At 43.0% G+C, this 13,205-nt stretch overlaps 2 protein-coding genes across 7 annotated transcripts in view; both read left to right on the plus strand.

The window, feature by feature from the left end:
- The first annotated feature begins 421 nt into the window (after positions 1–421).
- Positions 422–8,889, plus strand: nim1ka (NIM1 serine/threonine protein kinase a). Of its 4 annotated transcripts, none has more exons than XM_058070465.2 (9): positions 424–553; positions 964–1,020; positions 2,072–2,196; positions 3,899–4,105; positions 4,272–4,623; positions 4,699–4,811; positions 6,370–6,491; positions 6,587–6,733; positions 7,484–8,885. In XM_058070465.2, exons 5-9 carry the CDS (start codon positions 4,334–4,336, stop codon positions 8,237–8,239), a joined length of 1,428 nt encoding a protein of 475 aa, XP_057926448.2. In that variant the 5' UTR covers positions 424–553; positions 964–1,020; positions 2,072–2,196; positions 3,899–4,105; positions 4,272–4,333; the 3' UTR covers positions 8,240–8,885. The 4 variants fall into 4 exon arrangements, with proteins under 4 accessions (XP_078645730.1, XP_057926448.2, XP_057926446.2 ...); XM_058070463.2 differs by having other exon boundaries at positions 4,073–4,105; XM_058070464.2 differs by lacking the exon at positions 3,899–4,105.
- Positions 8,890–8,935: 46 nt separating this feature from the next.
- creb3l3l (cAMP responsive element binding protein 3-like 3 like) overlaps positions 8,936–13,205 on the plus strand; it is a 9,152-nt gene continuing 4,882 nt past the window's right edge. Inside the window, exons 1-9 of one of the 3 annotated variants that reach the window (XM_058070455.2) lie at positions 8,936–9,096; positions 10,231–10,397; positions 10,505–10,904; positions 11,383–11,504; positions 11,589–11,681; positions 11,893–11,999; positions 12,255–12,323; positions 12,405–12,489; positions 12,566–12,659. In XM_058070455.2, the coding sequence (XP_057926438.2) occupies positions 8,958–9,096; positions 10,231–10,397; positions 10,505–10,904; positions 11,383–11,504; positions 11,589–11,681; positions 11,893–11,999; positions 12,255–12,323; positions 12,405–12,489; positions 12,566–12,659 (1,276 nt within the window). In that variant the 5' untranslated portion in view covers positions 8,936–8,957. The remainder of the gene's footprint in view (positions 9,097–10,230; positions 10,398–10,504; positions 10,905–11,382; positions 11,505–11,588; positions 11,682–11,892; positions 12,000–12,254; positions 12,324–12,404; positions 12,490–12,565; positions 12,660–13,205) is intronic. The other 2 variants (XM_058070458.2, XM_058070459.2) reach the window with 2 other exon arrangements.

A 13,205-nucleotide genomic window follows, 5' to 3' on the forward strand; every position in this document is an offset into this window, starting at 1 on the left:
AATGGTAAAATGTTGCAGCTCACATTAAAACTAACATAATAAACACCAGGTACTGCTTGGTATTAATGTTAGTTTGACCAACTAACTGAATGCGTTTTTGTAGTAAAAGATAACAAAAATAAACCGTTTACAGAATGCGCGCGCGCGTGTTTTTTTAAGGAACTCTTGCGTTTGTCAAACATTTCAGGTGGTGGTGATAATACTACTTTATTATTTATTTATTGATGTAAGTTTGTGAAAAAAAAAACAGGTAAGTTATGCATTATGTTGTATTTGATTAAAATGTGAGGGCAAAAATCACAGACAGGCGTGATTTTTTTTATAGGTTGACGCTGGTGTCGCGGTTGTCTTTTCTATCTCCTCATTGGTTGTAAAGTCGAAAGTCGCAACCCCGAAGCTGGCGCTGATTGGCCGATTCGACTACCACTCCAAATTTCCCCTTGACAACAAAATCAACCTGGTAGCCGCTGCGCCTGCAGCGTCAATGTCACCGACCACAGGGAAAGATGTTTCGAGAAGGAATTGTATCCCTTTCCCTTACAGCACTTTTAAGGTAAGCACTTATTCTAGAACAAATTCCAACATCTGCATAAAACATGGTAATTTCACGGTGCCTGGCTTTCTCGAGTTTCCAACAGCCAGTGAGTGGACATAGTTAAATCACGTTAGTGATGCACTGTAACTAGACAAAACGTCTATGCTATCCATTTAGATAAAACATATATTTTAAAGCTTATAGTTCAGTATACGTGTCTGTGTTTCTTCCTTGCTAGATTGACGGTTGATTTCGTTCACATTGGTGCAACATCAGCTGACGCGCTAATCAAATTAGGGTTTACTGTCCGTGATTCAAGCGCTAGCTTCTCAGCTAGCTGGCTGGCTAACAGTTTGAATTTAGCACCTGTTGCTCTCTGAAGGCTGCAGCATCCACTGTGACCTTTTTTTCCTCTTTTATCTTTTTAGTAACCACAGCGATGGAAATATCCCGAGGAAAACACAAACGCTGCTAATTTTATGAAGGTACATTTTTTACATGGACCTAATTGATGCTGATGTTGTTATAAACACATGCTTGTTTTTTTTAATGGCGGCACTAAATCACAGTGATGCTATCTTTTGGAAGAATAACTTGTTTTATTTAGTTCAACATGAGTTTAAAGCACAAGAAAGAGTTACAAGGCTGTGTGTATTATTTGTGTATGCATGATATTACAGTCTCAATTACATTAAATGTGCCATCAAACTTTATCATCATAGCTTATCGTTCCCCACTACAGTATTTAATACTTTAGTTTTTACCATATGACCCTTTGTCTTATATATACACAGTATGTAGGTTGAGTTTTCCTGTGAGACTGATACATTAAGCCCTTTTCTAATCGTGTTAATTCCCTACAGAAAATGCCTGAATTAGATGCTGAATACATTTCCATATTTTTTTGAAGCAGAAAATAGCCCCCTTTCGGCAGCCGTTGATGTCTGCCTGAAGGAAATGTGATTTTTATGCTTTTGATTAGTTGGAGCACATGGTTTATTGTGTTTGGTGGTGGTGTTTGTTTGATGGCGACCTCTTTGAAATGCATAACATGCTTTTCAATTGACAGAGCATGTCCAGGACGCATGATCCTGTACTCAGCTGTAATATGAGTTCAATATGGTGCAGACTAATAAAAGTCATATTTGACGCTTGTACCTGCAGTATGTTTCATCATCTATTTCTTACAAAGGTGTGTGACATATTTCCCCTATGGATTCCAGAGGGGGCCCACAGTCTCCATTGTCGCACGGCTGAGCTTTTAATCCTTGTCAACCTTGCATCTCAATTAACACGCCTGCCAGCTTTGTGTGGGAGAGAGGCTCCCACATGTGTGCACCACCACTTTTGTGTCTATATTTACACAAGTGCACTTATTCAGCACCTGAATGTGTTTTCTTGCCATGCCTGCGGTAAAAATGGCGATGGCTCCAATTGAGGCAGTGTAAAGAAGGGGTGGTGGAAAAAGGGCAAAGCAAAAGACAGACAATACAAATGGTGTCTAGATGGAAACAGTGACTTATTTTTGATCCACAGCTGCGCCGGATGGGCTCTAGTGTTTTCCATTGGTGGAGTGCGTGTGAAGAGGCTGCTGATGCCAGCAGTGTGTTCAGCAGTGCAAATCCTCCTCTGGGATCCTCAGACAAATCAGCAAATGTCTGGTGAGTAAGGACTCCGCACTTGTTTTTTGTCTTAGCTGCTACTGGGGGCTGATGTATGGACTGCTTGTGAACCATCACGAGGTGTCATTTTACAGCCTAAAGATGATGTGGAACCTCTAATGAAGTCATGCACGCAAATTGGGGCAAAACTTGTGTAGTAAATTTAGGAGCTTAACCGAAAAACATGCTATTCGAGGGTCCACTGTGTCTTAGACTTAAATGTACATTTGGTTACTAAAGCAGTGACGGCAACATGAGAAGAAAAGTTTTCATGGTACAATGTTCCAAGTTTATGCACCCCCTGAAAGTTATCTGACACAAATATAAGAGCACAGCTCACTTTCTGGTGTACATTCGACTTTTCTTCTCATGTTGACACCAATATATAAGATCATATTGTTTTCTTCTAAAAAAATATGTAAAAGCCAACAGTGCAATCCCACTTGCATTTATTGTGTGTTCACTGTTTACCAAAGATTCAAATGCTGATAATAGAGGGATGTTTTCAGTCTTCCAAGGCTCATTAAAAAGAAATGGCAAGCGCAACGGCGTCGCACGTTGAAATACTCAAGCGCTCATCGTCTGTGTCTGTGTGTCTTCATCCATCTATCTGCTTACACTGGTATTTAACGTGAGGTTAAATGCGGCTCTTTAACTAGTGCAAACACGGCACTGTGTGCTCTCTTTCTTGACACACTCCCTAATGGTCGCCGCTCCAGCCCGACACAGTCTCCATCACCAAGCAACCCGTTGTTGAGGAAGAGCCAAAAGCACAATACAACCTAAGACAACTACCGCTCATCTGCACACACTCCGTGCAGACCAATTTGACACCACCATTGTGAAATTGCATCCGACAGGACAAATAAATTGTGTCCTTTTACATCCTTTCAGAATTTCACACATAAAAGACTGGTATTCAAGCCTGTTTTCCTTTTTATATGTCCTTGTAGGTTGCCTGAGATCAATGCTGGCATATTCAGGACGGTGTTTGATGCACTTTTTTGATTCACAGCCACAGATGTAACTTAACATGGGCTCATTTTAATATAGAGATGAATGAGAGAATATCTCTTAAACCACCATTCAATGTTTGTATCAACAAGGTTATGTTGCGTACTTATAATACAACTTTGCAGGCTGTACAGACTGCCGACATTATTGAAAAAAGCCATCTCCATAGGCGTTTATACTGGTGGTTGTGTACAGTTGTCACCTCAGTATATATTTGTGCCCACCTCACACAGTAGCAAGGACTGTCTGGTTCGTTGGGGCTGTTGTCTTGGTTGGATAAGAATGATGAGGATGCATGTCTTGTTGATTCTGGCTCTCATAGCAACCTTTGCCTGCGCTGGACGTGTGCGGACATGCAAACTGCACAATCTGAACCCCCCCCCCCACACACACACACACCACCCCTGGCCTACTAACACCACAAATGTACGAATTACAAATTGAAATAAAACAAGCCATCTGTGCCAAGATTTATTGCCAATGTCTGCACCCTGACACTATCGTCTGTTCCACCTCCGCCGCCGCCCCTTCTCTGACCAGCCCAGCCCCTCTAAACCCTCCTCTTCAATCTGTGTTCTATTTAAACCGTGGCCACTCAAAACGAGCCCATTTTTAGGCTGCACTGACCTCTTCAGTAGAAAGCTTGGTGTGTATGATTCCCATAGCACTTGCTCTTATCCATCTGCAGCTTCTTTGCTGATGCATCAAGTGAGCAGGAAGTCTTCTCTCCATCACTCAGGATTCTAAATGCTTAGAAATGTATTGCGTTGTTTTTTGGTGATGCAAGATGTGCCTAAATCTGAGAGGAGTTTTTGACCATTGTGGTTGAAATACATCCATTTGTTTTTATGATGCTCGACAGGATTCACCCACTAAATGACTCGCATATCTTAAGGTGAGGCTAAACTCTTTACTAATGTTTTTTTTCCTTGTGTGGTAGTCCTTGCTATGTAATTATTGTCTTCTCGTTGTATTATATAAAATTTACAGTACATGGAAGGGTTGTCCTTAAAATGAGTTGTCTTCGAGGTCCTTCAAGTTTTTTATTTATTTATTTGCAGTCTACCCTCAGGAGCAGCCATGAGCTAAGTCCCCCTCCACTCCCCGGGTATCCCTTCTAAGGATGACGGCCATCTGCCCTCCAGAGAGCAGCCCGGAGGAGGCCGAAGCAGGGGCTAGGGCAGCGGGAGCCACAGCAGGAGACAGCTCTGTTTCCGGGGTCGACACTGGGGAGTCTAATGAAGATTTCACAGTTGGTTCTGTCGGGGCCACAGCTGGGGTGGCCCACGGCCAGAGGTATGCACGCTGCAGCACCCAGGACAGCTCCGACATCAACACAGATGATGAAGGGACCACTGTCCGCCGTCTTACTCCGTTGGAGAGGCTCAACCTGGATATGTGCCAGGATGACAGGTGAAGCCCGAAATACATTTCAGTGCATGACCTCACTACATTAGTTTACAATTTTGTTGTGTGATTTGGTGACAGGGTGGTCCGGGAAATTACAGTGGGCAGAAGGATCAGCTTTTATAAAATTCGAGGAGAGATTGGCTGCGGAAATTTCTCCCGTGTCAAACTTGGAATACATGCACTCACCAAAGGTAATGCATTGCAGGATAACAAAGGAGCAGAAATAATGTTCCATGGTCAAACTGCTGCCATCATAGCACCATTAGCAGTGCTTTTAAAATAGTGGGGCGGGCTCTCCTGGGGGGAGCATGGTGAACTGCCCGGGGGTTGTAAGAGGCAGGGAGGACTTTCAATATTATTGGCTATTAGCGGGCTATTAGCAACCTCGCTCCCCGTATGCACACTTTATAATGCTACACAAACAAGCACTTTTGCTCCATGACTTACACAAAATAAACACAGTTAGGACACTGCTAAATTGTTACTTACTGCTTTCCTTTCTGACTCTTCTACACGTCCAAGTAATGTTGGAAAGGCATCAGGCTTCAGCAAGTTTGTCAGCTAGTCCAGCTGCAGTCTGGCCCATGTTCACAAAACGGTCCAGTGTGAAATGTCGTTGACAGATTAAAATGTTTTTCTTTTACTGGTAGGGAATCAGGAACTGATTGCCTGATGGTGGCACCTTTAGGAATTGTAATCAAATGTGGCTTTGCCTTATGAGACATTGCTAGCAACGTAAACACAGACGCAGAGCTTGGGGGAGGGCAGAGAGCTTATCAAGAGCTTATCTGGCTTACAGCCACACCCATATAAGGAAGTCCGCTCCTCTGTGACATCACAAAGGGGCAGATTTGCCCCACCCTCTGAAACCGAGCGTTTTGAGCCATCCCAAATTTCTTTCAGGGCTCACTTCCAAATGCGCAAACCTAATTATCTGAAACTTTGGCATGGCTTAACACGAGAATACAATGTTTTAACTACATTTATAGGTCAGAAAAGGGGTAATAGGTTCCGTTTAAAGCATAAACAAGCCCTCTGCCACAAACTATGCAAGGTGATGCTTTTTAAAATCTAGTCCTTGCGAAAGAAAGACACACAAAGCCAAAGATAAAGCAAAACACAAATGCATTTTTTGCTATGCTTTTACATGATGTCCTGCATACAAACACATTTTCCAGGTTGTGCAACCTCAGGGGCATTCTGCTGTAGAGGCTCTGCTGTAATCCAAAAATAAAACAAGATAAATAACAGGTCAGCTCCTGCCGAGTTGGAACATAACAAAGGTGTCCTTTTGCAGCAGTTAACTCATCAGTAAATGTTGAGATGATCCGCATGATTGTCTGTCTGCTGACCTTGAAGAGAGATTGATTAGGGATCTTCACTTTCCTCCGTGGCGTGTCATCAGAGCTAAAGAGGGGGCCAAGTCTGTTTTGCCCTTAGTGTTCTCCCCTGTGAATGGTTCGTTATTTGAGTCTACAATATCTGGTTATGCACAAATTGATAGTTTAGTCTTTTAACAATATGAACCCTGCTGGATTCCAAATGCCTCTATTAGGTACTACGCCACTGTGAATAATGCTTACAGATGCACAATTAGATATCGCAACACCATTTTGTGCCACATGAGATGATTTTCATTTCAGGCCATTTCAGTCCTCTGTATGAATCATTTTAATAAAGCAGCTGTTAATTTGATACATGAAATGTATTTCTACTGATGGCTTTTTTTTGTTTCCCTGCTACAACCAGACAAAGTGGCCATAAAGATTCTTGACAAAACCAAGCTGGATCAAAAGACCCAGCGGCTACTCTCCAGAGAAATCTCCAGCATGGAGAAACTACATCACCCCAACATCATACGCCTCTATGAGGTCTGACTCGTGCACACACTCTCATTCAGAATTAGTGACGCATCAGAACATCATGCTCATTTCTTGCCCTCCCGCCCACCTTCCAAAATCCTAAGGTGGTGGAGACGTTGTCACGGTTACACCTAGTGTTGGAGTACGCCGGTGGAGGGGAGCTCTACAGCAAAATTACCACCGAAGGGAAACTTTCTGACACGGACGGAAAAAATGTCTTTGCTCAGATCCTCTCTGCTGTTAAACACATGGTCAGTGTTATTTTCCCTAATATACGTTACATGCCCAAAGGCAACTTCCTCCTGTTGCATCATTCACTACAGTCACACCTCACTACTCTGTGCTTCAAAATTTGGTTCATTAATAAATCATGCCATTTGGTAGTTGATTGTGGCCTTTTATTAGTCAAAAATATACATATTTAAGCTATTTTTCCTGTATATTTTTACTAAATCAAGCATCAAGAATGTCTAATTGAAATACAAATAAGACATTGAGAAGTCTCATTCAAAGAAGTGATGAGATGTATTCTACGCTGATCACAAGGCCATAAGCCATGCCAAGGTCAAACTCAACTCTGAACGCCCAACGTTAATGTCTTAACGTCTATCAACAGATAAAACACTGTGCTCCATAATTATCATTATTCTCATTATCATTTTTGTTTTTGTCTCGTGCGTTTTTGTTGTTCTTACGTCACTCGGGTCGTTTAATCCTGCCCCACTGTTAAAATGGAACTTTCTCAGCAGATTCCAGCAGTATTAAACGCATCCAGCAGATGGTGCTGTTGTGTCGAAAAAGCCAATTGCTGCAAATGCTGTATGTCATACTGATGATAGATTTTTATGACTGTAGAGATATATAACAAAGAAAGGAAAGGGTGTGATATGACCGTACATGACTACGACTGTGCAGGACAGGTTTTATGATAAGCAGACTTGATGTTTTGATATTTGGTATTTGGTATTTGGTATTTGATATTGAGTATCCTTGTCCCCCAGCATGAAAACGACATCATACACCGTGACCTGAAGGCAGAAAATGTCTTCTACACCAGCAGTTCTTCCATCAAGGTGGGCGACTTTGGCTTCAGCACCCTGAGCCGGCGGGACGAGACCCTCAACACGTTCTGCGGCTCTCCGCCGTACGCCGCTCCTGAGCTCTTCCGCGACGAGAACTATGTTGGTGTCTTTGTGGACATTTGGGCGCTGGGAGTGATGGTGTTCTTCATGGTGACCGGCACCATGCCGTTCAGGGCAGACACCGTGGCCAAACTGAAGCGATGCATCCTGGACGGGGCCTACATTCTGCCTTCCTGGCTCCCAGACGCATGCCAGAAGCTGATTCGGGGAATACTCCAGCCTTTACCGGTCGACCGCTGCTCAATAGAGCAGATGATGGGCAGTGACTGGCTGCGTCATGTGGACTTTCCACGGCCCATGGAGTCGTTTATGATGGACCCATCCCACCTAGCAGAGAGCCATCCATCTGAGTTGGGGGTGGAGGAGAGGGAAGTAAAAGCAGCACTGGAGAGGCTTGGAATCACGTCTGAACATATCCTAAACAACCAAGGAAAGGACTGCAGGAGTTCCATCACAGGAGTGTATAGAATCCTTCTGCACGGCGCTCACAAGAGACGCACAGTGGAGAGCATGCCGATGGTCACACAAGCATCTGGACCAAAACCGGCTAAAAAGGAACGTTTAAAGGTTTACCGTAGTCTACAGCACACATCCAAACTCTGTGTGATTCTGTGACTTGATGTTCTACGCTAGATACGATGGATTTGATATATTGTATATCTGAGGCAAGATTAGATTATATTTAAAAGAATTGCATTTCTGTCCAGCAGTAGGCATTTACAGTATGTTGAATATCATGGTACACTAGCTTATTTAGATGATGAAATCTGCAATTATTGTCATAGCTTACATTTAGTAAGTAAAAGGAGTCTCTGTGAGAATGTTGCCGGCTGAATTGTCTCATCTTTTGAAAGAGACTGAGGTATGAAAACATGGTGTGATTTCCTAACAAAACACTTATATCTAACACTGACTAACCAGCACAAGAAAATGTAATCATAATACAGCCAACGTAGCACAGGCAAGGATCTGAAGATACACTACACATTGTATATGTATTATCTTCATTCATAAGATTTACCTTTGTTATCACATTTCACCTGATGTATCTCTGTGAGATGCTGCTCAGGTTACCTGTAAGGAAAAGCCAATAAATAAATGTATTTGAGCAGAATGGCTGTTTTAAAAGCACATTTTGTATTCTTAAATCACGTGATGTCAAATCAACATGTTAATATTTGTTTAAGCAGAGTTTATGACGCAGTGGATTCGCTAAATAATATTTACTGAGACTGGAAGATCCAAACATTTATATTGAAACCTCAAAATACATTTCCCACAAGCCCCTGAAGCTCGTATGTGACGTAACACGCACCACTTCCTGCTGTACGCCATGACGCACTTTTTGCCTCGTTGGAAGGTGATTTCTACAGGAAGTGGGGTGACTGACAGCGGCGAGTGTGAAGAGGCTATACATCAAAGACGGCAGAATCTCGATACACTCACACCACTGGTATTTTTGTCTTGTGGGGGTAAGAAAATGATTTGTCTGTAATTGCGTAATTGCGTAAAGAAAACCGCCATCTGACCGTGCTCGTCGAGTTAATGCTAATGCCAATGCACAGTTAGCCAATTATGCTATTCTTACGATAAGCTTGTATTGTGAGTTCATGCTAATGCGCAGTTAGCTAATTCCGGTATTCTTACAAATAACTTGTATTGCATATTTTACTAATTTAACTCATAAAAGGGGTCATCTCGCCTTAAATGTCGTCGACGCTAACTGTCATCCTGCAAATACAAAAGCCCTATTATTTTGTTTTTGCAGGACACCGCATACGCCCACATTCATTGCATTGACATTATTTCTAACGCAGAAAGGCATGTAGGCTTTAACGCATCCTTCAGTAGTACGATATATACTCTGTTATGGTTCAATGTTGCCTTTTTGTTGACATTGCAGTCAGATATGATGATAAAGACGTGTGTGTGTAGTGGGCGTGGCTCATAAAAAGATGTGCGTGTAGTGGCGGGGCTGAGAAGGTGAGGTCATGTTGACAGTGTTGCAACATGCAGGCCGTCTTTGTTACGACGGCGTATTAGGGCTGCATTGGAAAAAAATAAAATGAGATTTCTATAATAGCGACTTAAATTTATTAGGGTAAAGTCGCAAATTTACGGGATAAAAAGTCATAAGATAACCTTTCCCTCAGGCCAAATGTCACATAAGTGCCCCTTTTTATAGTTGTCTCAGGCAATCCCTATTGTGAGAGTGTATTATAATAATGTGAGATTTAAAGTTTAAAGTTGTTAAAAGTCAATTACAGTCAAGGGGGACTTATGTGGCCTTTGGAATGTGGAGGAGCCGAGGTAAGGAAGGCAGAAGTGAGCAGGGCGAGCCATGCTAATCTGTGCTCAACCGCTTTGTTTTGCTGCCACGTTATAAATAAAACCTTCCCAGAAGCAAGAGTAAGGTTTAAATGTACGTAATGTTATAACTTACAAGTTTATTCTCAAAATCTTTGATTTTTTTCCCCCCAATGTGGCCCTAACACCCCGCCGTCGTTTGTAAACATGATAGTTTCCTTTGATTTGGAAGAGATAGTCGTGCACGCACAGAAGTCAATGCTGTGTCAAATCACGTCTTTCCACATCCTCATTGACAGAGTCAGGCCAATATTTGACATTACAGATGTCAATCACCATGGACCTAGCAGGCATGGACGGATCGGAATTGCTTGGGTTGCTGTTTGACGATGGACAGGATGGCTCGTCGGAGCAGCTCTTTCCTTACGACAATGGGCTCATTGAATCTTGGCTTTCGGAACAGGATGTAAGACTTCCGTCATGTATTGTGATGTAACAGAGCAAATATGTGTTGAATAGCTTTGGAGACAATGTCTAACTAGATGACCTTTTATTTGAACCCTCTGCATTTAGATGCTCACAGGTGTGGACACTGAGGACTTCCTCTCCAGCTTGTTAAAGGACGAGGACAACATGGAGACCCTCTGTCCTTCCCATTCTCCCTTGGGCAGCGACAGCGGCATCTCAGATGACAGCAGCAGCGGTGGTCGCGTGGGAAACGCCACCCCAGTGGGGTGCCCGAGTCCCGAGGGCAGCGATACCGACATTTTGCACAGTCCCAGCTCCTCCAATTCCAGCCCTGTGTGCTCTGAACCCACCTTGGTCGCCGGAGAGCTGCAAGGGGACAACCCCGAGGCCATGAGGGTCCAGGCAGATCACAGCTACTCCTTGCTGCAGGGTGGATGCATGGACCTGGATGTGCTGCAGAGTGTGAGGGCGGACAAACCAGACATGGATGTCTTCATCGATCTGGGTATGTATAATCATTAGTTAGGAGCATCATCATAATTAACCAGATGGGTGTGGATTAATAGTGACAGGATTATTTTTTCCAAAAGGGTGACCCTAATTGTGCAAAATAATAATAAGCTTTATCATGAAGACAGTATATGAGATGCCGTATGCTCTTATGCCTCACAATTAGGACATGTTTTGGTTTTATTTTGTTGCTTTTCAATTTTAAGCGGCATAACTGATTGGAAAGGTAGAACATGATGTGTCTTCCGGGTATTTAGTTCTATTAGCAACTGTTCTACACCCTAAAGCCATTTTGCAGTATTTGAAATGTAGCGACTTAATTCCGCCCTCTACTGGCTGCTGCCTAGTAGTGAAGTCCATTATGTATAATATTTAAGCAATTCCAATTCCTCATCATTAAAATGCACGTCATTTTTATGTATTTCTATTGAAGTAATTGACAGAAACAAGAATTCACTGACTCTTGCTGTCAGATGATTTAGTGAGCGATGCCATGGAGAACGACCTTACCGAAGACCTCACTTGTGAGCTGCCTTGTACGTTGGCCATCGAGGACTCGGTGCTGGATTCAGTGCAGTTCAACAAAACAGAAGAGGTTTGTTAATATGTCATTCACATGTTGTCGTCTGTCCAATCCACACCCAACTTTATATCACAGAACTGCTCATGGCTTTTGCAGTTCCAGTTTAAAGAGATTGTGCTCTCTGAGGAGGAGAAGCGTCTTTTGGCAAAAGAAGGAGCGACGATTCCCACGCACATGCCTCTCACAAAGGTAGTCTCCATTGCTAAATACATGGGTTCACATGTAGTACATCAGTTCCTCATATAGTCGAGTATAGTGTGTGTCGGGTACGGCCTCCCACTCAACACGGCTCGCTAACCCACTAAACTTGTGTGGTACTATACCCCCTTGGTTGATATTGAGCATGCATTGAAACGTGAGGACTTTAACATAAACAGGCTGCATCCTCTGTGCTTCTCAGGCCGAAGAGAGGACCCTAAAAAGAGTCAGGAGGAAGATTCGCAACAAGCAGTCAGCTCAGGAGAGTCGTAAGAAGAAGAAGGTCTACGTTGACGGCCTGGAAAACAGGTGAGACCATATCCTTTGATGCACCTCAACAATAAAGACCAATCAGGCACTTGTTTATTGTGTGACCCCCCCCCCCTATTCACCCGCCATTCAAATGCAGAACACATCGCATTAATATCTGGTATCACTCTCACTCACTCACGGGGCTCATCCATACAAATCATGTCTTCCTAATTAGCATGAAAGACGCCTGTTAGTGTTAAAGCGCTAATTAGCGACTTCATTAAGTGACTGAAACTCGTCTGCTTGCTGCAGGGTCGCTGTGTGCACGGCGCACAATGTGGAGCTGCAAAAGAAAGTCCAAATGCTCCAGAAACAGAACATGTAAGAAGTCCCACTTTCATATTTCATACGCAGTCACACCACGAATGTGTTCTCATGCGTTTTCTGTCTTTAACATGGCAGCTCTTTGGTCGAGCAACTGAGGAAATTGCAGGCCATAGTGAAAATGTCCACTTTGAAAGCCAGCACAACCAGCACCTGTGTGATGGTGAGATATGCAATAGCACTTCCTCATGTTACTTTGTCCATGTCCTCATCGCCAATACGCTTCTTCTACCTTCCAGGTGTTCCTGCTTTCCTTCTGCCTCATCGTCTTCCCATCAGTCAACCCGTTTGGCAGCAACTTGGAAAAGAAGGAGCTCTACATGCCCTCCTCCAGTAAGCGCTCCCCCATTAGAGCCACGTTCTATGTTTATTACCGTCATAACACCAAGTAAATGAGGACTAGAAAAAGAGGGGGGGAAATGCCATACCGGCCATTTCAGGCTTCTGTAAAGCCATTTAAAGCCACCATTACGATACACTGATGAAACAATGGCCACCACGAAAAGTACTCTGTCCCAAAAAAACAACAAGGAACTGCTAAAGTGCGAGGCTGTTATCTTATTTATGTCTAATATATCTCATTTTCTATGATTATATCTACTATATTTAGTCATACAAATGCAAAGGTGATTATAGGGGTGTTATTTCATGTCTAGAGCGCTCTAATAATGGGAAAAACTGTATTTAGAAGATTAACAGGTTTTCTATGCCATAACTACAAAAATATTTCTTTTATGGAATACTACTACATTGTCTTATCACAGTCGAGAATGGAACCAATGAACCGCGATAAGCGAGGGAGGAGTGTAGACTGGGACTTCATCCCACAGATTAAGATCACCAAAAAAAAAACCAAAACAAGTTAAACATTGCTTGTAT

This window comes from Doryrhamphus excisus, linkage group LG3, assembly GCF_037039965.1.
Source record: "Doryrhamphus excisus strain RoL-2023G ecotype Guam linkage group LG3, RoL_Dexc_Guam_v1.1, whole genome shotgun sequence".
NCBI classification, from domain to species: Eukaryota; Metazoa; Chordata; class Actinopteri; order Syngnathiformes; family Syngnathidae; genus Doryrhamphus; species Doryrhamphus excisus.